The sequence below is a fragment of the Neophocaena asiaeorientalis genome, unplaced genomic scaffold, assembly GCF_003031525.2.
Source record: "Neophocaena asiaeorientalis asiaeorientalis breed wild unplaced genomic scaffold, Neophocaena_asiaeorientalis_V1.1 scaffold170, whole genome shotgun sequence".
NCBI lineage: Eukaryota > Metazoa > Chordata > Mammalia > Artiodactyla > Phocoenidae > Neophocaena > Neophocaena asiaeorientalis.
The window spans coordinates 937,686-962,785 of record NW_020172463.1 but is presented as its reverse complement, the minus strand read 5'-3'; the positions used below and the strand labels follow the sequence as shown (position 1 = coordinate 962,785).

General features: G+C 41.1%; 2 protein-coding genes across 2 annotated transcripts in view; one reads left to right on the top strand and one right to left on the bottom strand.

Annotated features, from left to right (window-relative positions):
- The window catches only part of FAM185A (family with sequence similarity 185 member A), a 203,239-nt gene that overhangs the window by 31,723 nt on the left and 146,416 nt on the right, over positions 1-25,100 (top strand). The gene's annotated exons all lie outside the window — the stretch shown is intronic.
- The window catches only part of CCDC146 (coiled-coil domain containing 146), a 111,642-nt gene that overhangs the window by 33,305 nt on the left and 53,237 nt on the right, over positions 1-25,100 (bottom strand). The window contains exons 2-7 of the mRNA XM_024738116.1: positions 16,706-16,788; positions 13,627-13,836; positions 5,853-5,910; positions 3,821-3,994; positions 1,450-1,523; positions 292-519 (exon numbers count right to left, since the gene is read on the bottom strand). Coding sequence (XP_024593884.1) covers positions 292-519; positions 1,450-1,523; positions 3,821-3,994; positions 5,853-5,910; positions 13,627-13,836; positions 16,706-16,788 — 827 coding nt within the window. The remainder of the gene's footprint in view (positions 1-291; positions 520-1,449; positions 1,524-3,820; positions 3,995-5,852; positions 5,911-13,626; positions 13,837-16,705; positions 16,789-25,100) is intronic.

Below are 25,100 nucleotides of genomic sequence, written 5' to 3'. Positions count from 1 at the left end.
TAGCACATTCCAGTGACAGAATTTCCCAGAGGCACGTTTTAGAAACTGAAAAAAATGCGATAGATTGTGTCCTTAAGTTTTTGGGCACAGGAAATTGAGGGCAGTGAAGAATAAAGGATGGAGAAATACTTTGAAATACTTTATTTAATAATATATTTTTATTGATGGTAAAAATGTAAAATTCTATAAAAATGTTTATTGAATCAATATAAATGTTTGAGATTATGTTTTGAATCCTCAAATATAAATTGAAGAAAATTTAGATGACAGAAACACATTAATATAACTAACCTTTCAGTTAGTGAAGTTGCTTCATTCTCTCTGGTTAATTCCAGTAGCTTGACCAACTGGTTATACTCTCGTTCTTTAATTTCAAGCAAGGCTCGTTTGCCTTCAACTTCCTTTATTATGTCCTCCTTTTCTTCCATTACAGCATTAATTTTGGTTTCAACTTTCTTTAGGGAGTCATTTAGCTCTTTGAGTTCATATTCCACGACCAGTTTTTTCTTTTCCATTTCTCTGTGAGGGATACATACATACACATATACATATGTACACAACACACACATGAGTTTGCCTTATTTTGAGCCCAGGCTGTCTACCTATTTTTACTTTCTGACCAGGCAACAGAAGGGCTAGTCACAAATTCAGTGATCTTAGAAGTGGGGTGAAGACCACAGATGAGTGGGACTGAGGGGATATCTCCACTGAGTGCCACTGAGGGCAGGAATTTGTCCAGCCTCCCCACTTTCTCCCCAGATCCCCACTGCTACCGTCTCCTGGGATTCTACCCTCATCCTGACCATCCTCCCTGAATTGAGGTAAATTTCTCAGTTTTGGTGCTAGTGGGCTTGGCTTTTAGAAACGTTACTAGTGTCTGCTGCTTTTTTTCTCTCTTCTTTTAAGATCAGCCACCAGAGCAATCATAGTACTTCTCCAGATTTTTGTATCTTCACTTATCTTTACCCTTTTCGGTTCCTCTAAACCTTGAGAATTCCTCAGTGACTTCTGCCTCCAAATCTACTCTGAATGTTTGGGGGTCTCACACACGTGAATAGCTGGCAAGTGAAGAGTTACTGTCACTTGGGCTTTAGGCATCTGGCTGGCCAACGTATATCTAGACCATGAAACTCTACACAGTTCCAATAATTTATTCCATACACAGATCTGTTAAAGTCAGTTGGTGTTCTCCATAGAGATATGATATAAAATTGGAAAGAGAATATTGTCCCAAAATTAAGACATAAATGCTAGGAATGACAGTAATGTGCTACACTGCATTCTCCTGAAGAACTTGATATATACAACCTAGACAGGGCCAAATGCAGCTATTTCTAAACTTATAACAGTAATTCGATGTGTTCAGTGGTTAATATTCTTGTTTTAGCATGCACACATAACTTGGGGGAGCGTGGGCTGGGAGGGATAAAAAATAAAATTAAGCCATACACTTTTTTGCGTGATGTTTTTTCTATCTCTTTTCCAATTTGTACAGGAATGGATTGATGGTGGACCAGTTCATCCTAGTAAAGAAATGCAACCATGTTAAATTATGTAGTCTTGGACCAGAAGCAGTCAAGCAAATTAAACAGGAAAGAGAAAAGAACTACGAGGTGTAGAATTCTTACGGTCTGTCCTGTACTATGCAGTGTGCTTTAATTATTCCATTTAATATTCATAATGACCTTACAAGATGGTAATGGTCGTTACCATTTTAAAGAGGAGCTACGCTCTGCGTAGATTCCCTTTATGGAGGTACACCCCTCCCTCAGAGGTTGCAGAGGCTGCTGACAGCTCATGCTTGTTCTCTCCACAAGATTGCCATGGCTGGCAGAGCTGCCTTGTCGGGGGAGGGGGGGTGGAAGTTGGAGGGGAGCAGGCTGTGACCCATGTGGAGATATAGCAGCCCATCCCTCTGCCTCAGGGTGGAGCAACCACTGCGGTGCAATTCATGGCATCAGGTTGCCAGGAGGGTTCTCCTGAAACCGTATTTTGGCCCGCTTCGAACCCCACCTCTAGCCTGTTTCCCTCGCTACCCTATGGGATTCTCCTTAGAGCTCCTGCTCAGTGAATACTTGTCTTAATCTCTGCTTCTAGGGAACCCTGCCTAAGACCGAGGCTAATTTTCCCAAACTCACACAGCTTGTAAGTGGCAAGGCCAAGATCAGAAGCTAGTTTTGTCTCACGTCATTTTGCACTGTGCTCTGTGGATTCGCGGAGGATTCACTTTTAACCTCAAGAATCTTATGTACATGGCAGGGGTTGTGGAAGAGCCCATTCCTGCCTGAGGATCACACTGGACTTTGGGGTCTGGCGTAACACAGATGCTTGGGGGTTGAGGACATCCCTGCAGTGTGGTGCGTTTCTCCCTGGGACCTTGCTCAGTCTTGAGGCAGATCTAAGTTTTGTGAGGCTGAAACTTGTACAATTTGGGGAGCTCTTTTTTATTTTTTTAAGTATTATATATTTATTTATTTATAAATTTATTTATGGCTGCTTGGGGTCTTCGTTGCTGCGCACAGGCTTGTCTAGTTGCGGCGAGCGGGGGCTACTCTTCATTGTGGTGCGCGGGCCTCTCATTGCGGTGGCTTGTCTTGTTGCAGAGCACGGGCTCTAGGCATGTGGGCTCAGTAGTTGTGGCACGCGGGCTTAGTTGCTCTATCCCTGCAGTGTGGTGCGTTTCTCCCTGGGACCTTGCTCAGTCTTGAGGCAGATCTAAGTTTTGTGAGGCTGAAACTTGTACAATTTGGGGAGCTCTTTTTTATTTTTTTAAGTATTATATATTTATTTATTTATAAATTTATTTATGGCTGCTTGGGGTCTTCGTTGCTGCGCACAGGCTTGTCTAGTTGCGGCGAGCGGGGGCTACTCTTCATTGTGGTGCGCGGGCCTCTCATTGCGGTGGCTTGTCTTGTTGCAGAGCACGGGCTCTAGGCATGTGGGCTCAGTAGTTGTGGCACGCGGGCTTAGTTGCTCTGTGGCATGTGGGATCTTCCCGGACCAGGGCTCGAACACGTATTCCCTGCCTTGGCAGGTGGATTCTTAACCACTGTGCCACCAGGGAAGTCTTGGGGAGCTCTTTTTAAGAAAAAGAATCAAAAGTTATAAATGATAATTAGGTTCAGGACCTTGGTGGTGGTTCGTGCATGTGAAGCCTTAGTTTCATTGGGTTCCTTGTAAATCCACCTGTGCTCAGTGCCTGTGTTCTGGGTGGCATCTGGGTACATCTTGGCCGACTGCTCTGACTCTTAAGGAAAAGGAGGTCAAAGTGAATCATAACTGTCCTGTAAGCCAAGGTGTCTCAGATGTAGTTTTAAGATGTAAGTCTAGGTTACTTCAATTGTTTTGAGACCTATTACCCAAAGGTTTCAAAATAAAATGAAGTTTAATTATCTCCTAAAACATAAATACAGGCCCTGCATCACTTTCACGGTGAGAGGGAAGTGAAGTGGAATCAAACAGACAAAGAAGGATGCAGTAATAACAGTATACAAAAGAGGTTAGAACATTTGCTTGCTCTTGAAGGAAGTGATTGTGTTTGTGACACTCATTTCCAATATTGAAAAATGCTTGGTGAGGTTTAGAGAGGCCTTTTCCCCAGGTCAGGACTCCAATTTAGAGTGACGCTACCAAACACTCCAGAGACTTTTGTGAATTCCCAGAGCCCAGGTTTAGTTTGATAGGATCAGTCACAATGCAGAACATTTCAGTGTGTGTGTTTTGGTCTTTGTCAGACATTTGCAGTCAATCTTCATACCCATGCACCTTTATGTCCTTGCAGGCACAATGTTTAAATATTTATGAGCTGTGAGTAACATACCTTTAAGGTGACCTGATATTCGAACAGTTCTTCTAGTTCCTTCTGCTCCTTTAGTAATTGCTTTTGCTTGGATGTCAAATCTTCCCGTAAATTTTTAATTTCTAATTTCTTCTGCGTTACTTCCTTACGTAATTCTTCAGTGCTTTCTCTCAATATTCTCATCTTCTCCATTTCCTTTAAAAGTCATGAAAATTATCAGATTATACAGAGTCTGAGCAAACATTTGTCTCCATAAAAATCAAATTAAAAATAATTTTACTCACCATTTTGATGATATTTGTTTTGAGATTCATGAATGATTTCTTGCGAAGTTAAATGCAACTTATGATTTCTGACCTCTTCAATAAAGGCATGGCAATTATACTGCGTGTGTTAAACATTTCACATTAGATTTGAACTCATTTTTAAATTAATGCTCTTTTTAATCTTCCCACATTTTAAGTAGGAAGATTTAACTTTTTCTGAGTTCATATTTATTTCATACCAAAAAGCATTAGTAAAAATTTCCAGCCTTTTTTCTAGTAGCTTTGTGATTTGGCAACACCAGATGCAAATAATCTTTGAATATCAGGTTTATGGTTTTCCTGAGTCACACATGAGAATTAAAGATTAGGAAGTTCCTATTTGGAATACCTTATCCTTGGCACTCCGTAATCCCCTGCTCTCTTATTAATACTACTTCTCTAACTCAGGCACATTATCCCCAAATGCCCTCTGCCCCAGACTCCTAACAGGTCTTTGTTTCCCATGACTGATTTTCTGGGGAGTGTTGGACTTGTGAGAGAGAAGCCTTCTTATACTCAGAAGGTCCACACATTACTAATGACTAAGTGGAAGGATCCATTTAGCCTGCTCTGGCCTTTCTGCATATCACCCTCACCCTCCTCCACTGTGGCTTCGAGGGTAAAATTGGTGATCCTATGGTCAGGAATTAAAATCCACAATGCTTTTTCCCACAGAATCTGTGTTGAAAATGATGGTTAGGAATACTTCTGTACTAGTATATAATATATACATAATTAATATATAATATGATGTATCAGTATATTCATACTCATATATATTATAGCATTTTACTCTATGCATATAGAATAAAGGCATTTTACTCTATGCCTTGGAATTAGACCACCAACAACATACTTTTTAAATATAACCATTTAGAAGGTGAAAGCAATGCAAAGTGCGATGATCTCTGTATTTACTTTCTATGATAGATTGCAAAAAAAGGGACATAAATTCCTCCTATTCTTGTTTGCATGCCTCTTTGCAATATGTCTTTGTCCTTATTCCCATTAAGAGGTAGGACCTATTTCTCTCCCCATTGATTCTAGATGTGACCACGCGACTTGCTTGGACCAATGTGATGTTACCAACAGTGATTTAAGCAGAGGCTTGAAAAGTGCGTGTGTTGGGGTTTGCCCTCTCTTGAGACTCTCTGTCTCTTTCCTGAGACTGGAAACCCTTCCACCGTCATGAGAGTAACCAGTGACATGTGACCTTAGACCAACTAGCGGCCCAACTGGCTGACATATGAATGAAGCCATCCTAGGCCTTCCAGCCCCAAATGAGCCAGCTCAGACCAGAAGAACTCAGAACTGAGGAAAATAAGAAACGGCTGTTGTTTTAAACCACTATGTTTTGGGGCGGTTTGTTAGGCAGGAATTAATAAGTGATACACCTTTATAAAAAATTCTTGTAATAAGCTTGAGACAGTCAGGAAGCTATGAGAGTAACAGATATAACAAAAATAATGTTTTTAAGTGCCAACCATTTTTTCTTCTGAAAACAAAGCAGATATTGTCCAACTAAACATAACCTGAATTAGATGCCAAATAGCTAAATCCTATAATAGGCACCACTTATGTTTACTGTAAAAGTTATGCAGATATTCCTTTCAGCACCATCCATTGTTAAGATTTCTGGGTCTTTCAGATGTTTCAGGGTATGGTTGTTGTGATAAACGTTAATATTTATCAAAAGGGATGTTTCAATCCAGCTGTATTTAACAAAGTCTAGATCATCTAAGACTTACTCCTGGCTTAGGTATCTTCTCGATTTCCTTTATTATGAGGCTTTTCTCTTCCATTAAGCTGCAAAACAAAAACAAAAACAACTTTGACAAAGTACAAAAAAGTATACTATTTCCACAGTAATAACTTTCTATTTTCTCTTCTCAGAATGCACTCCCAGGTGTGTTTGCCAGACCTGGTGTCCATCCTTTGTGATGGCTTCACTGAGTCCCACAGGCCCATTTGGGTGCTCCCTCCCCAGTCCTGCCTCAACACTGTACACACACCCGTCAAAGCAGTTCTCTCATCGTATTGTAACTGCTTGGGAGCACGAACTGCCCCCCAGACTCAAGTTCCTTCAGGCGGGCTCTGGACTTTTTCTTTTATTTGCAGTAAACTAGTACCCGCCAGGATTACTGCTACAGCCTCTACTGCTTTCATCAAATTATCAGATCCCACTAGCCAGTAGGTCGAAAGATGCATGCATACCAGGTTTATTTTTATGAAATTGTATTTGCAATAAAGTAAATTAACATTTGTGTAATAAGTATGCACCACGTGGAATTTAATATAGGTTAGTTGTGTGGGCCACAGGCTGAAGTTGAAGTTTTTCAGAGTTTTGGACACTTACACCTTTCCTTTTAGAGCTTGCGTATAAATTGCTATTTTACTTCCAAGCTGTCGATCCTACGCCTCAGCCGTGTTGCCACCAGGGGGTGGTAGTGTGCTGCCATTTCTGGATTGTAAAGACCACCTGAGCGTCCCTGAGTTTCAAAATGGTGATGTGAAACTCTCCCACAAGATAAGGCTTACAGTCTTTTCTTTAAATATAAAATGATATTTTCTTAAACAAACATAAAATGGATAATTCTTTAGGACATTTAAAATTACATTTCTATCATCCGTTTTCTCTCTCTTTCTTTTTTTAAAATCTTTATTGGAGTGTAATTGCTTCACAATACTGTGTTAGTTTCTGTTGTACAACCAAGTGAATCAGCCACATGCATACATATATCCCCATATCCCCTCCCTCTTGAGCCTCCCTATCCCACCTCTCTAGGTCATCGCAAAGCACGGAGCTGATCTCCCTGTGCTATGCAGCTGCTTCCCACTAGCTAACTATTTTACATTCGGTAGTGTATATATGTCAGTGCTACTCTCACTTCGCCCCAGTTTCCCCCTCCCCTGCCCCGGGTCCTCAAGTCCATTCTCTATGTCTACATATTTATTCCGGCCCTGCCAGTAGGTTCATCAGTGCATCAGTGCCATTATTATTTATTTATTTATTTTAGATTCCATATATATGTGCTAGCATATGGTATTTGTTTTTCTCTTTCTGACTTACTTCACTCTGTATGACAGACTCTAGGTCCATCCACCTCACTACAAATAACTCAATTTCGTTTCTTTTTATGGCTGAGTAATATTCCATTGTATATATGTGCCACATCTTCTTTATTGATTCATCTGTCGATGGACATTTAGGTTGGTTTCATGTCCTGGCTATTGTAAATAGTGCTGCAGTGAACATTGTGGTGGTACATGTCTCTCTTTGAATTATAGTTTTCTTAGGGTATATGCCCAGGAGTGGGATTGCGGGGTCATATGGTAGTTCTACTTTTAGTTTTTTAAGGAAGCTCCATACTGTTCTGCATAGTGGCTGTATCAATTTACATTCCCACCAACAGAGCAGGAGGGTTCACTTTTCATCACACCCTTTCCAGCATTTATTGTTTCTAGATTTTTTGATAATGGCCATTGTGACCTGTGTGTGGTGATACCTCATTGTAGTTTTGAGTTGCATTTCTCTAATAATTAGTGATGTTGAGCATCTTTTCATGTGCCTCTTGGCCATCTGTATGTCTTCTTTGGTGAAATGTCTATTTAGGTCTTCTGCCCATTTTTTAATTGAATTGTTTGTTTCGTTGATATTGAGCTCCATGAGCTGTTTGTATATTTTGGAGATTAATCCTTTGTCTGTTGTTTCATTTGCAAATATTTTCTCCCATTCTGAGGGATGTCTTTTCGTCTTGTTTATGGTTTCCTTTGCTGGGCAAACAAAGAGTGTTTTTCCTGTGTTTTCCTCTAAGAGTTTTATAGTGTCTGGTCTTACATTTAGGTCTTAATCCATTTGGAGTTTATTTTTGTGTATGGTGTTAGGTAGTGTTCTAATTTCATTCTTTTACATGTAGCTGTCCAGTTTTCCCAGCACCACTTATTGAAGAGGTTGTCTTTTCTCCATTGTATGTTCTTGCCTCCTTTGTCGTAAATTAGGTGACCATATGTGTGTAGGTTTATCTCTGGGCTTTCTATCCTGTACTATTGATCTATATTTCTGTTTTTGTGTCAGGACCATACTGTCTTGATTACTATAGCTTTGTAGTATAGTTTGAAGTCAGAAAGCCTGATTCCTCCAGCTCCATTTTTCTTTCTCAAGATTGCTTTGGCCATTCAGGGTCTTTTGTGTTTCCATACAAATTGTAAATTTTTTTGTTCTAATTCTGTGAAGAATGCCACTGGTAGTTTGATAGGGATTGCATTGGATCTGTAGATTGCTTTGGGTAGTATAGTCATTTTCACACTATTGATTCTTCCAATCCAAGAACGTAGTATATTTCTCCATCTCTATGTCATCTTTGATTCCGTTCATCAGTGTTTTATAGTTTTCTGAGTACAAGTCTTTCACCTCCTTAGCTAGGTTTATTCCTAGGTATTTTATTCTTTTTGTTGCCATAGTAAATGGGATTGTTTTCTTAATTTCTCTTTCTGATTTTTCATTGGTAGTGTATAGGAATGCCAGAGATTTCTGTGCATTAATTTTGTATCCTGCAACCTTACCAAATTCATTGATTAGTTCTAGTAGTTATCTGGTGGCATCTTTAGGATTTTCTGTGTATAGTATCATGTCATCTGCAAACAGTGACAGTTTTACTTTTTCTTTTCCAATTTGTATTCCTTTTATTTCTTTTTCTTCTCTGATTGCTGTGGCTAGGACTTCCAAAAGTATGTTGAATAAGAGTGACGAGAGTGGACATCCTTGTCTTGTTCCTGATCTTAGTGGAAATGCTTTCAGTTTTTAACCATTGAGTATGATGTTCGCTGTGGGTTCGTCATATATAGCCTTTATTATGTTGAGGTAGGTTCCCTCTATGCCCCTTTTCTGGAGAGTTTTTATCATAAATCAGTGTTGAATTTTGTCAAAAGCTTTGTCTGCATCTATTGAGATGATCATATGGTTTTTATTCTTCAAGTTGTTAATATGGTGTATCACATTGATTGATTTGCGTATATTGAAGAATCCTTGCATCCCTGGGATAAATCCCACTTGATCATGATGTATGATCCTTTTAATGTTTTTGGATTCTGTTTGCTAGTATTTTGTTCAGGATTTTTGCATCTGTGTTCATCAGTGATATTGGTCTATAGTTTTCTTTTTTTGTAATATCTTTTTCTGGTTTTGGTATCAGGGTGATGGTGGCTTCGTAAAATGAATTTGGGAGTGTTCCTCCCTCTGCGGTTTTTTGGAAGAGTTTGAGAAGGATTGGTGTTAGCTCTTCTCTAAATGTTTGATAGAATTTGCCTGTGAAGCCGTCTGATTTTTTCTTTTTTTGTTAAGAAACATTGACCTTTTTCCTTTAAAAGATGTATACCTTTATTTATAGAAATACATCATTCATAATCCCACACCTCTCATACCACAATTGATCATTTTTATTTTCCTTGTATATTTTAATGAAATTATATTACATATGTATATATTATTGAATCCATTTTTACCTAACGTGTAATTAAAATAGTTTCCCAATTTGCAAAACGGACTTCATAATTAATAGTTTAATAGCTAGTTTCAAGGTTTTCTAGTGGGTGGATGTACCATAATAAAATAATCCTTAATATTGATATTATCTAATATATACTGAACCTACTATATGCCACGGTCTTCACAAACATCATTTCTAAACTGCAGATCCTTTCTAAGTGGCTATTGTTACCTTCAATGTACAAATGAAGAAACTGAGGAGTTAGGCACCTCTTCCAAATTCACTGGTCAAGGCTGAAGTGACTATCAAACCTAGCTGTATCTGACTCCAGGGTGCTTTTCAGTATCAAGCTCCCTCTGGAATACATTGCTATTGAAATATTCCACTATGTTTTAGAAGTTAGATTGCTTTAGATTTTTTGCTTTTATAAATAATAATGTAATGAACATCTTTATGCATTGTCTGTTTTCTTGTTTTGGGTTCTCATTTCTGCGTGGCATTACTGGGATGAAAAAACGTTATTGTACGTGTGCCTCTTGATATAGATAAGCCTGTAAACTTTCAAACTGACATTAAAATCTACATCTGACATTTTCAGCTTTTCTGACTCAGGGGTGGCTCAGTGTCAGAGCTCCTCAGGATTCATTACTTTTCTACAGCAAGAGTCCGAACTTAAACCATGTCATCAAAGGGTTTTGGTTTTAAGGACTTGTGGGTGAAGAGGGACTGCTGGAAACCCTCTGTGCTGCCAAGCGCGGAGAGGCGTCATCCACACCAGGAGTGGAACCAGCCTGAATGGGTGGAAGTTCTAAGAAGGGAGATTTCTGAACCAATACAAGCGAAAGCCATCTAAGAGTCAGGCTGCCTGAAGCTGGGCTGGGCTGGGCTTGGCTGGGCTGCTGTGGGAGGCTGTGAGTTCCCATCGCTGGAGGTGCTGGAGCACCGACTGAGTGGCCGCTGAGAGAAGCCTCAGGTGGTTCTTAGAGTAGTCAGTGCTGAGGACCGCTCTGTGGACCCACAGTTCTCAATCTCTGACACGACTCAGAATCACGCAGGAAGTCTGTAAGCAATTCAAACCTTGCCTTGAGTGGGGAGGCCCGGATAGAAAGTGGAATCGTTAGTTGTAGGGTTGGATCTGCCTTGTAAACGTGTATCTTGGGTGTTTCTCTCTCAGTTATGAGGACTATACGCTGCAAAATCTGTTCTAAGCTCGCTCTGTTCTTGATTGGCACAGGGGGAGCAGGAAAGGTTTGGTTTTTTTGTTAATGGTTAGAAGGTAAAATCTGCTCCAGCTGTGAGTTTTTCCTTACTACTAATCCTGATGCACTGTATGGCCCTCTGTCATATTCTAACTTTCTGGAATTCCAGAGACATCACTAAAATAATCCCTCTGTTCCTTTCTTACCAGATCTGTTTGTTTCTTGGTTCCAATTGTGCTGTTACTGTTGGACTAAGAATGGAAAATGACTGCTAAACCCCTGGGTGAGCACCAACAGGGAAGCAGCTATGGCAGAGGAAATAGTTACCAAGGCCACGGTCACACTGATAGTCCTGCACACGTGCAGTACGCGTGTCCCCCCTCCACGTCCACACCCATGACAGACAGCACTGACCGACCACGGCCCTGTTTCCCCAGCTGACGGAGACTTGTCGGAATATATCAGATTTAGCATGAGAGACACAATTGATTTGCCCTCCAAATCTCAGGACTTAACTAGTAAGTAGAGAAGCCCCCCAAAACGTAACAAAGTGAAGGCAAGGAAAACCTTGAAAAGAATACTAAAAAGTCTTTTCAGGGGAAGTTTTTGGAAAGATAATGAATTCTACTTTGTTTCTAAAATAAGTTCTCAACAGTATTTATTTAATCACTTCATTACTTATTTGTAATGTATTTACTTAATTTATTTAAGTAGGTTACATATTCTTTCCTGAACTGCATATTTATCAAGAGATCATCTCTGAATATTAATCCCAAACCAGGAACTGTTGTAACGGATTTAATTATTAACCAGTCGTGTAATTATGCTCACCATTAGCATTTAATAGGAGTTTATATTATGTGAAAACATAAGAAAATCAAATTATAGAGGAATATCTTTTCTCTAGCATATGTGAACAGTATATTGTTCTTAGTAGCTGCCAGTGAGTCAGAAGTTCCTAAAGATGCTGGGGTGGGGGAGTGCTAGTTATTTGGGCTTCTGTTATTCAGGCTCTGAATAAAATGAGATTTTGTTGTGCTGATTTGAAAAATATCATCTGAATATTTGGATGAATAGTGTTTTTCCTTTTTTTTTCCCCCTCCCTGGCTTAGTTTCTTTATTTTTATGTGGGGATGGAAATATCTACTTTTTTCCTGGGGAGGGAGTGTTGAGTGAATTTGTTTCCATACCATGTAATGTTAAGCCAATGAAGTATACAGCCTATAATTCTTTCCTGGTATTTCTTTTGCTATCACCATTATTTTTATGAAAATAAGTTTGTTAATTCTTGAGCTGCTAGTATTTGAGAATGCAAGGGAGTTTGCTTAAGCTACAGTATAACATGTTAACAAATCCAACATGAATACACACTCAACATTTCTGCAAATGTTAATTTTGAATGTCCTTGTTTACTGTAGGTCACTATGTACAGTCCTCCACCTCCAGCCCCATCCCAAGCAACTCAGTGAACAATCTGCCTGTCTATACCTAAAAGGCAAGAGTTCTGGTCTTTTTTTTTTTTTTTTTTCTTCTCCCCTTGGCAGGAATACTTGGAAATTTTAAACAACTTAAATATCAACTGACTTATGGTCCTCTTACCCTTTTGTGGAAATGTCAAGCATTCATAGTTTCAATACTAATGAACAGCCACCAATTGTTTTAATTTCATTATTTTCTCAACTGAAAGAGTGCTTACAGAGCACAGAAATAGTTAGGCTTTCTTTTTACAGATCTCACTGGTGAGCCTGAAACAAGTTTAGACTGAAAGACAAAGAAGAACTCAGATTTCTTTCCCCCGGAATATAATTCTCCTGATTAAGCTAGTCGTCTTCTTCCCCCAGCTGAAATAATAGGCCCCAAAGAGAGGATTCAAAACCAGGATGGGCAAAGTCCTCCAAAGGTCACCGAAGTCATCCGCTTATCTCTTGGCAGGACTGAGTGACATTCACTCTGAGGGAACTCTACTCTTAAAAATAGCCAGAGAAAGTTCTGTCACCTTAAATGGTAACAAATTCTAGGAGAGGTGGTTTGGCTTTCTCTCCGGTACCCAGGCACAGCACAGAGCACAAAACCTGGATTTTGCAGTTGTTTTGAAATTCCATCTAAATAGTGTGATTTGCTGAGCAAACTCTTTCACTGACTTGCTCCTCACAGGAGGAATGTTAGAGGAGATTTTAGAAATAACATTTATCCCTTCTAGCAATACATTTCTGCTGTAGTTCACTGAATGACATCCTCCAGATTTGGATAAGTGAATGTGTCTTCCAAAAGGGTATCACTTTCTTCCTTGATCCTAAGGAATAGTCTGGTAATAGGAGAATAGGGTTGACTATGTGGTCCCCATTCCTATATTAGAAGAATCAAGTGAAACAGATGTGACCCTCCATTCACATACAGCTTGTTTGGCAAGTGCTTGTGGGGTACTGGCCATGCAGACATAGGATCTGATATCGCAAGAGGGTAAGGGGCCCCCACCAGGGCTGGAAAGGCGGAGAGTGTGTGCCAGGTCCTGGTTCTATGGAGTGTGTTCTTTGGTTGCAGCTCCTGATGGGTATGGCTTTCCTGACACACGGAAGCCACTACAGGGATCTCCTCTTCCTGAGAGCGTCTCCCTGTCACCTGAGCTTCTTACTGCAAGTTGTGTAACCTTCTTTTTCAGGGACTGCCTGTTCTAGGGAATCAAGGAAAGAGCTAGGCTTGTCGTCCTCTTAACACTGCTCTCTCATACTCTGCCTAACATTCCTTCTTCAGTTACTCTAATCTTTCTCATTTCGTTTAGGTGGAAACAGCTCTGCTCGTATCTGTCTTCAGCGAGCTTGAGAGAATCATGTACTTACCTATTCAACCTGTACTGATTATGGAACTCTCTTTCCTCCACTGCACTGTATTCAGTTTGATACTTGAGAAGTTGTTCTCTCATTTTGGAGACCTCGGTGGTGAATGCCTGTGGGAAATTATCAGCCTGCTTCAGGTGAAACTCCTGCTGTTGTATTTGCTCAGTGAAATGTTTGGCCTCCTGTAGCAGTTGGACCTCCGACTCTTGCATGCTGGGTCCCATAAAAACAGAGATTTGCATAATGAGAAGTGTACACCTTCAGTAGCTTTAGTAACTCCTGTGGGGAGGACTCTAGCGAGGAGTGGAGGGAGTATGTCCACACTGCTGCCCCGGTTCCTTCCATTCCTACGTTCAATTCAGTTCAGTGGCATTTTTGTAACAAGTCTTGCACTAGGTACTAGAGACCAATGGAGCTCACAGTCTAGCAGAGGGGAGCAGACGTGAATAGGCAGAGGGAATACCAGCTGACAAGCGCTACCTCTAGTGTCTTGATCAAGAAGGTGGGAGATGACAGAGAAAGGCTTAGATGGATGGGAATGTGATGTTTGCACTTGACATTAAAGAATGATCATGACCTTCCAAGGGTGGGAAGAAGAATAATGAAAAGAGCGGGTCCTCCCTCCAGCTGCCCCAGCAACCCTGGCTTTCTCGAATTCTTGGACTCTCATGACCTGATTGAAGGAAAACCTTTTCTTCCTTAGTGATAAGAAAAGACAGTAACTTTTCTAATGACACTTTGCTAGGAAACTAGGAAGAAAAATCCTCCTGTAAAATTATGGACTTCAATTAATTTACAGATTTCTGATCATAACATCGGTGCCTGGCTACAGCTGGACGTGAATGTCACAGCAGAGGGCGATTCCTACAACTCCAGTTATTTTCTATGGCTTTGGCTTTATCTTGGGAAAAGGGTTAAGCATCTGGCTAGAGGCAGAACTGAATGAACATAGAAACTGGACTTAATGGAAGCTCCAGTCACCTTCTAGAAATCATTCACCTATGTTGCATCATACGCTAACATCAGCTCCAACCTTACCAGCAGACTTGATTTATCTTCCTCAGAAACCCAACTTCCTCACATTGGCCATCTCTCCTGTTCGGAAGCAAGACCCTGCCAGTTCCTGTTTTAAAGGCAGCTCTCTCTGTGTGTGTGTGTGTACTCCCCAACAACTTTCCTCACCGGGAGAAATCTTGCGGTTTCTGCTCATTTGCAGAGATGCCCAATAACTTAATCAAGCCTGTCTCAACTGAAGTCACCAGCCCCACCCATTTTCTCAGGCTTCAGTGTGTCATTTGCTCAACAGCAGAACATGTATTGGGACACCCTATGCTCCACCCTATGCGCTATGTTAGGTACCAAATAGCAACAACAGCTCTAAAGATAATAGATGCAATTTCCGTTAATGAAAGCTGGAGTTATTTCTTACAGTTCAGTTTCTTTGTATCTACTTTGTAAATCTGAAGTTACCTGATGTCCTTAACATGAGTCTTCCACTATGGAATTGTAAGGTATTGGCTTGGGCCATAGTGCCTGTTTTCCCTCAGAAAGTGGGTGAACAAGGTAGTTAGGGTTCCAGCCAGAAGGCAAGTGGTAACTTACATACATGGACTTGAAATACAGTGTCAGCAGAAGAGAATTGAACAACTCTTATAATGTGGTTTCTATGGAAGACTCATTCAATTTCAGTCCAGCATTTCTGGCCTATATCTGTCCTGCTACAGCCCCGGCAGCAAGAGTAAAGAGTCTATATCTTCATGCCTCTCCCACCCACCAGGCAGTGGGGTGGGAGAGAGTGGTGGGTGTTGGTTGTAATCACAAAAGAGGGGACTAAGGGGTCAGGAGGGGGTAAAATGTGGTGGCAGAGGGGAAGTAATGGTTTTGCAACACAGCCTGGAAGGAGAAAGAAGTAACGTCATAGCCTTGGTCCTGCATGTCTCTCTGACACTGGAGGTTGGTTAGGAACGGAGATGGAGCTGAGTGCGTATGGGGTGGAGTCAAAGTGAAGGGAACGTAGGGATGCAGTTCTGCTCTTCTCCTTCACTCCTCCCTCAGGCTCCCATCCTCAGAGTAGCCGAATGCATGAGCAAGAAAAGAAGTAGGAGTAATGGTTGGAGATCGGGGGAGAGGATGGCTGGGGAATCCCAGGATGGAGTTTCCATTCACTGTGTCTCTCCTTGGATTTTAATGAAGATGTCACGCAAAGCTATGAGGCAGAAGGCGGGGAAAAGGAAGAAGGAGGCTTGGGAATAGCAGCGGAACAGGATTTCCCCTTCTTTCTCACTCTCCTTCCCCCTTGATTCCCAGTGGCTGATGGCAGATGCTTAGGAAACCTTGTTGAATTATTCTGTTGAAACCTAGTCTTCTGACCTCTGCTAATTAGGACTGGGCTAAGGCGAGTAGCCAGGGATAGGAGGAACAGGTGAGAAGTAAAGACAGGAATCTCAGCAGATGTAGGCTGGGCTTGTCACAGAACCTACACCTCTGAGTGATGAAGAAAGGTGGGGAGGAGAGAAGCTTACAGGAGTGTGCCATAGCAGAGAATGTCAGTGCCTCACCAAAGTCCCCTTGGCACACTCTAGGGGTCACCTGTAGCTTTGATGGACAGTTATCATATATAGCAACAGCATCTGTATGCCTCTGCCTGAGAGCTTTCTCTGGCCAATGGAACTTCTTGACTTCTCACAGGGTAAGCTAGAAGTGCCAGGAGCTCACCTACCTAGAAGCAATCTTTGATCAACGAAGGATGGAAATTAGTGAACAAATATGCCAGCGTCCTCACCCTTCAGTGGGAGAGCTCTGAGGCGTGTTCTACAGTCACTCAGAGAGTCCTCAGTGAGACTGAGCCCCAGTTGCCTGCAATGTTAACTTGAAGATTAACACACCCCCAGCTGGATAACACCCTTCCCCATCTCACTTCCCCACTGTCTCACAATAATTTCTGGTATACTTCTTAAAACGCTTGAACTCAAATCTTTGTCTCAGAGTCTGCTTTTGGGAAAATGAAAAATAAGACAGGTCCCACTACAAGTAAGAAGTAGAGATGTGAGTAAAGGTGTCTTCACGCCAGTAAGTAGCATACCTTATCACGGTATCATGCAGCAAGGTGTACTTGGCTTTTAACTCTGCCATCCTGGTTCCAGGAAGTTTCCCCATAGCATGTAACTAGCAAAGAGAACACAGGAATACAAGACCACTATTAGCCATCACCCCCTTTATGCTTTAAGCAGAGATAAAATGGGTATATGGATGTACCATAAAATCTTTCAGTTAAACATTAGGAAACATATGAGGCAATAAGGCTTATTAGAAAGATGGTAGGTGTTCAGAGAAAATGGTTCTAGTTCTGTTCTGCTCTGAGTTCTTGGGCGAGTTCTTTTACCTCTGAGTTCTTTTACCTCTCTAGATGAAGGCTGTGATTTCTTCATCTGTAAATCGAGGGAAGGAATTAAGTGAAATTCTTTCAATTCTAAAACAACCATATTTCTAGGTTTAGCAAACAACCTACAGAGTATAGATTACTAGGATGGCTATTTGTAAGTTGAGAGAACTAATAATTATTGAGCATCTTTTATGAGCAACTGTTGTACATCAGTTATTTTATTCCTGAAAATGTTTTGTGAACAGGAATTATCTCCATTTCAAACTAAAGTTTAGAAAGGTTAAGTAATTTGTTTAAAGTTATAGAGCTAGTTAAAGGCAGAGTCGGGATTTAAACCCAAGTGGTCCAGCTCCAAAAATCCATGATCATTCCTCTGTACCACGATGCCTCTGCCTCTGCTGTCAAAGAAACATGAAAATTTATCTGGTACACAAAGTGATTGTATTTATTCCTTTTTCATTTCTGGCAAAAGAACTTTTGATTTACTCTCTGAGTTAGGTGATAAGTAGCTAACAAACATCATAACACAACATCAAACACTAGTGTTACCATAATGCAATGAGCATTTGCATTAGGTTGGACTTAACTGGACTGCTGGTGACATGGCAACAAAAAATAGAACTAAAGATAAGATTTGGGTTTCTCAATGCCCTGTTGTTCTTAGCTCAGAATATTTCTTGAGTCCATCCACTTTCCTCTCCCTTCCCTATCCCGCCAGTCTCGGTCACACCATTTCTCAGCCGGACTACAGCGAAACTCCAACCGCCCCCTCCCCATCTGTGTTTCCACTCAGGGCCCCTATCTATCTACTTCCCATAGAGATCATTTTAAAAAATCAAACATGCTCTTGTTATGCTTGGTGCTCAAAACTTTTCAAGTGGAATAGAATTCAAGACCCTTGGTACAACCCCTGAGGTCCTGTCTGACGCTGCTTCCCTCCCATCAGCCCCTTTTCACAGCACCGTCTTCCAGCTCCTACTGCTGCAGCCACACCGGCCGCCTTCTGTTTCCATAAACGCATGAACCCCTTTCCTTCCTCAGGCCTCTGCATTGGCCATTCCTCGTTCCCACCCTCCTTCACTCCAACTCTTTCTTCGTACCTCAGCTTCAATATCCATAAAAAGGCCTTGAAAAGCTTAAAAGTCCATAAAAAGGCCTTCTCTGAAGTCTATATCTAAGATGGATACCCACATACACCGCACCCCCCAGACAACTCTGTACTTCATAACGTAACATATTACCAGCTGTAATAGTACATTTATTTATTATGATCAAAAGAAAGTTATTCTTCAGCTGGTGTAAAGCCCGGTGAGGAAAGGGCCTGGGTTACCCTGTTCTTCACTGTATCCTCAGCCAGGAGAACCCCAGGCGCAGTGTAGGTGTTTGGCATATACGTGCTGAGTGAACGAATGAATGGAACCGAGAACATGCAAGTGCCTGAGTCTACAGAGTGGGGTTTCATGGTTTCTCTACCAGAATCAGGGTAGGAAAACATTGTTAAATGCACTATGCAACCATCTCTTTGTGAAAGTATCTGGGATCTTTCACGAGGGCCCTACAAGCTGGTGCCAGGCCTGGGTTCCAGTCCCCACAACCCTCTTTTTTAGGTATGAGTGAAATATGGGGAACAGGATATTTAAAACCTTTGAGGAGGTTCCACTTCTCACTATATAATTTATGTGTAACTTCTTGTTTTTAATTTAATTTAATTTGTTATTTTTTTTGGCTGTGTTGGGTCTCTTCGTTGCTGCGCGTGGGCTTTCTCTAGTTGTGGCAAGCGGGGGCTACTCTTTGTTGTGGTGCATGGGCTTCTCATTGAGGTGGCTTCTCTTGTTGCGGAGCACGGGCTCTAGGTGCGTGGGCTTCAGTAGTTGTGGCTCACGGGCTCTAGAGCGCAGGCTCAGTAGTTGTGGCGCACACGCTTAGTTGCTCCGCAGCATGTGGGATCTTCCCACGCCAGGGCTCGAACCTGTGTCCCCTGCATTGGCAGGCAGATTCTTAATCACTGCGCCACCAGGGAACCCCCCATGTGTAACTTCTTAAGTGTTAAGTTGCTGTTGGTGGGTTGACCTAATGTTAGATTTTATAGATATTTAATTAAACACATTTATTTTGGTTCTGCGGTTTTCTTTCTGGATTTTTGAGCCAATACATAATTTATTTTGTATCACAAACATTGTCATTGGCTCCTAAAAAGGGTATAGGACATAGGCACTGTACCTTTAAAGTCTAACTGGTTAAAAAAAAAAATCTTTGCATATGGACACTCTTAAAGGAGAAAAGTAACTGGGAAAAGGTTGTGTGTGTGAGTGTGGGCTTATATGAGTATGTGTGTACTACGAAGGCCACATGGGAGCCAGCCTTGTAACTAGCCAACAAACTAGCCTAGTAAGATAGCCACTGGAGGTAAGCCATTGGGTAAGGTAATTATGGAATCACATGTTTAGAAACACATATAGTATTTTGTTTTAAGGCTGAAGAGACCATTACCTTCCACCAACTGCCCTGCACAATGGAAACAAGTGAATTGACATAGGGCCTCCCTACAGTAGCCCACAGTTCAAGGAGAGAGACACAAAAGAAATCACGGAATGCTTAAAACTACTCTCAGTAGTTTTATTATTCATTAAAAAAAGTATATTTGGTATTTTGCAATTATTTTCTTTATATTGTAAGTTAAAGCAAATAAGTACAATTATAAATTATAGACCCTTTCCAGGGGGTGGAACTTGCAGAATGGTAGTGTGAAGAGCTCGATGAATCCTCTCTCTCAAAGAAACATTGATTAAACTGGTCAAAGTTATCTAAGACAATCATTTACCGTGTCTGGAAATTGACCTAAGGGTGTGCAAGAAATTGAGAGGCATTTATTTAACAAAATCTACTGAAACTCACTAAGAAGCGTGGGAGACTGTGGCATTTGCACCATGAGCTGCATCCATCACCCTTAGCTCCCAGTTGTGTAAGAACTATTCCGGGCAGGGTTGGCGGCCAATGAAGAGCCCACTGCCCCCAACTTCCTATTCCTGAAGATGCATTCAGGGGGGTGGGGCAGCCCCAGAAAACTGCTGCACTCCACCTCCCCTCCTGCCCAGCTCCGTTTGTGAAAGAACTTCACCGGGGGGGCGGCTGCAGCCGTCCAGTAGTGCCCACTCCCCACTCCCCAAGCTCCTGCTTTCCAAGGAGTCTCTGGGCAGGCGTGGCAACCTAGGAAGATCAGAGTCCCCTAGCACCCCAGCTTCTGCTGATCAAGTCCTGCCTGAGAATGCTCACTTTACTTGGAACAGTGTAGACTATTCATGCCCCAGAGCATTGTCAAAAACAATAGCTATCACAGGAATGAACAGTAAGAGGAGGCTCATAGCTTGGTGATACCGGTGGAGGCAGATCAGCAGAAGTTTAACAGAGAAATCGTGGCCAGAGACAGTCAAAGAGGACCCTGCTAATATCACAATCAGTACTGGTGGTCGAGAAGGCTGTGGAAAAGCTCAAGGCTGTGACCTCTCGGGCATGACCAGAGAGGGTACTTCCAAGCTATCAGTTGCTGAGCTAAAGGTGGGGCAGATGTGTAAACGCCCTGAACCTTGAAAGTGGTCCCCAAGCCACATACAGACTCAGTGGAAAAGGATGAAACCTTTACTGGCTCGGGAGGCTTAAATACAATCTCTGACTAATCAATGACTGACCAAGCTATGGAGCACGGCACCCAAGAAGCCAAACTTAATAAAAACAAGGAAAGATTACACAGAGACAACAGAGGCTGCACACTACGGAGGATACACTTCAGAATTAGTTCAGCCAAGTCACTGAACAAATAAACGTTTGAACAACAATAACAAAGACAAAACAGCAACAGGAAGAAGCCTGGGGAGGATCAGAATCCGAAGTTGCTCCAGCGTTATCCAAAATGTCCAATTTTCAACAAAAAGTCATGGGACGTGCAAGGAAAAAAGGTTGGAAACTGCTTTGGGTGTGTAGACGTTGGACTTAACAAAAACTCCAAAGCAGCTATTATAAATATGTTGAAAGAATGAAAGGAAACCACATTTAAAGAATTAGAAGTGATTGTGATGACAATTCATCAAATAGAGACTATCAATAAAGTACTGATCTCAGATAAGAACTAAGATTTTTAAAATGATGTCCTTTGGGTAGTAAGAATGTATGGTTTTTATTTTTTTATTTTTGCTTATCTGTATTTCCTAATTTTCTCCAATGTATACATAGTACTTTTAATAATACAAGGCTGTTAAAATATGCTTGAAAACTCTTGCTGTAAGCAATAGGAATTCAGAGCAGAATTTCAAACTGCAGAGTACTGCGATCAGATCCTAGTGACAGATACAGCCAAATTCTAGCTCAGACTTTTTGAAAACTCAGCTGTATTTTCCCTAACTTGAATCTCATCTGAAACAGCAGTAGTTCCAAGCTTGATGGCAGGTGGGCCAAGGATGCCTGTTGGCAGGTTTTATGACCACAGAAAAAGCAGGAAGGTGGAGAGATTTCCTTTCCTATTTGCTATTTCCATCACTCCACCAGCCAGATTGCCTTTGGTACCCCAGAATCTGGAAGAAAGCTGACAGGGCAAAACATCTGATATGGCTTTGTAGTTTTTACATAACTTGGAAAAGGTGAAGTCATAGATGTTCGGAAAGAGGACTGATAACCTATCTTTATTTGGTCTACTCTACTAAAAACAAATCTCTTAAAAAGAAAAAGATTCAATTCTAGTAGATGAAATGCTTTGCTCATAAACATAAACGTGGAAAAGATAGTTGCATTTTCACACTGCATGATACAACCGGGTACAGAAACCAAGTTTGTCACGTTTTAAAAATGCAGAATCTAAGAAATAGAGCATAAAGCTCGAGCTTAAGTTGTCAAAGAGTATACACAACAAAAGGTTAGATATAATGTCGTAAGTTCATAAATATGATTTCACAATAGATACTTGTATTACTGAATTGCCTTGTTCGTAATTGAGAATGGAAGGAAACATTTACTCTAGAGCTCAAAGTTTAACAAGAGTTCATGATTCATAGATGACATGTAATAATATGGAAAAAATTTTGAAAATTGAAATTTTAGGGCATTCCAAGGAAAGTAATAGCTCAGTAAGAGCTTTTACCAAGTGAACTTATCTGGAAGGGGGTCAGCATGAGGAAACAATTAGGTGTTTGTGTGGGTGTTTGCAGGGCAACCAAGGTGACCATCGTTATTAACCTACTCTATTCCTGTTGCCTCTTTGACATTACCTACTGGTGGTCTCATCCTGAGAAACAGCTGCCATGCTGTGGGAGGTGGACAAATCCTTACCATCCTTATCTCCCTCTCCCCCTCTCCCTTTCACTGCTAGAAATAAACAACATAGCCATTTGACACTCAAACGCAATTGAACTCTCAACAATGATTCGTCACTCTTTTTGTTTGACTTTTCCCCTTAGTTGTTACATCGTTTCAGCTTTTCTGTACACCTGACTCATTTACCAAACAAAATTAGGCCACCTAAACTCATCAACGAATCCATTTATCTTACACCTACACCCACTCTTAACTTCTTTCTCCAAATCTCAAAAATGAAATCTTCCTTTTCCTCCTGTCAAGTCCAACCCATCCACCTGGGCTCTCAAATATATACTCTCCTACTTCTTCCCAGGCATCGGTTATACCTTCTCTCCTTTATAACCTCTACTTGTCCTACTTTGCTGGCTCAACACATAGAAGTCAAGTACATTACAAGTGGACTTTGGTTTGAATTCCAGCTCTGCTACTTTTTAACTCTGTAACTAGGAGTAATATTTAATCAATCTGTACCTCAGGTTTCTTCAGTTATAAAAGAGACAAAAATAGCCCCCATTACATAAGACTCTAGTGAAGACCAAACGAATCAATATATGTAAGGTATTGAGTATAGTCTCTAGGACACAAATAAGGGCTTAATCAATGTTAGTTATTATTCTTATCATTATCCTCAACCTGTAAATTTGCTCAAGTCTATCTCATTAAAAACAAACAAACAAAACCAAACACCCCTCGGATGCTATGCTCCCATGTAATTACCCCTTTCTTTCTCTCCTTCTCTTTCGTTTCAGTTTTTCTCAAAAGAGTTGTCTCTGCCCTTTATCTCCACTCCCTTACCTTCCAGTCACTCACCAATCCATAGTGACCAGGCTCCCGCTCCATCACCAGACTGGTAAACGGACAAATGACATCCTCGTTTCTCTGGCTGATTTTGATATTTTTCTCATGATCACCGTTTTTCAATAATTTGTTTAGGATATGTCCTGGTGTGGTTTTCTTTGGCTTGAGATTTGTTCAAAGTTTTCAATCTGTGGGTTTATAGTTTTCCTCAAATTTGGAAAAATTTCAAGTGTTATTTCTTCAAACATTTTTTTCCGTCCCCTTGTCTACTTCTTCTGTGACTCTAATTAATCATTTGTCTGGCCGCTTGATGTCCACAGATCACTGATGTTCTGTTCATTTTTATCTTCCAGTCTTTTTTCTTTGTTTCATTTTGGATAGTTTCTCTTGCTATATCTTAAAGCTCACTAATCTCTTTATCTTTAGTGTCTAATCTGCTCTTAATCTCATGTGGTGAACTTTTCATCTCAAATGCTGTATTATTCATCTTTAGAAGTTTGATTTGGGTCTTTTTATAGCTTCCACTTCTCTCATTATGCGCATGTTTTCCTCTACCTTTCCCCCTACATTCAAAATATATATAATAGCTGTTTTAATGTCCTTGTCTACTAGTTCTATTTTTGTGTCTACTCCATTGATTGATTCTTCTCATTATAGGTCAGATTTTCCTGCTTCTTTGCAGGCCTACTAATTTTTTTTTTTTTTTGGCAGTACGTGGGCCTCTCACTGTTGTGGCCTCTCCCGTTGCGGAGCACAGGCTCCGGACGCGCAGGCTCAGCGGCCATGGCTCACGGGCCCAGCCGCTCTGCGGCATGTGGGATCTTCCCGGACCGGGGCACGAACCCGTGTCCCCTGCATTGGCAGGCGGACTCTCAACCACTGCACCACCAGGGAAGCCCGCCTACTAAGTTTTGATTGGATGCCAGACACTGTGAGTTTTACACTATTGTGAAATGGATTTTTCTTTCTTTTTGGGGGAGGAGTATTCCTTTAAATACTTGGGGGCTTTGTGAGTCACAGTTAAGTTTCTTGGAAACGGTTTGATCCTTTCAAGCCTTGCTTTTAAACTTTGTTAAGGAAGTCCAGAATAATCCTTTTTCTGGGCTAATTTGGTCCCACTACTGAGTCAGTACCCTTCTGTGTCAACAGGTCTTTTTAACCTCCTAACATGAACTCTTCTTGGCTCTGCATGACCTCCAAGTATTGTTCCATTCCCTCCTCTCTGGGAGTTCTTTCCCAGCCTCAATGGTGTCCTCACACGCATGCCCTGATCAGTTTCCCTCGGCAGATTTTTGGAGCTCTCTCTCTTTCTCTCTTTGAAACTCTTCCATTGCCTCACCTGTATATTTTAGTCAACTTGGCCTCCCTGAACCCTAAACTCTGTCTCCTCAAATCAGCAAGACCACCTGGCTCTGTTTGGAATCCCCTCTCTATGCTATCATTTGGAAACACTCTCTAAGGAGTAAAACGGGGCAGTTGTAGTTCTCAACTCTTTTATTTGCCTATTCCTAGGGATCACTGTCCTGTGCTGTTGTCCAAAGCCTGAAAACCATTGTTTCACCTGATTTGGTCCATTTTTCAGTTGTTTCAGGTAGGAGAGTAAATCTAGTTTATGTTATTCCATCTTGATTAGAAGTGGAGCCCCAGTGACCTCTTAATTATTAAATTCAAACATTTCTCTGTCCTTATCATACTTGATAATTTTATGACATTTATTACTATTGACTTATTACAGTTCATTGTTCCTTGAACTCTCTCCTCCTCTGGTTCCTGTGACATAGGGTCTCAGGGTTCTCTCCTTACTCTTCTGTTTTCTTCTCTGGTCCTCCTTTAAAAGTTGGTGTTGCCCATGATTTTGTCATTACCTTTTTTCTTTTTTAAAATTATTCGCTGTCCCTCATCTGAACTACCTCCTACTCACCGTTTGAACCTACCTACATGCTGATGACTCCTG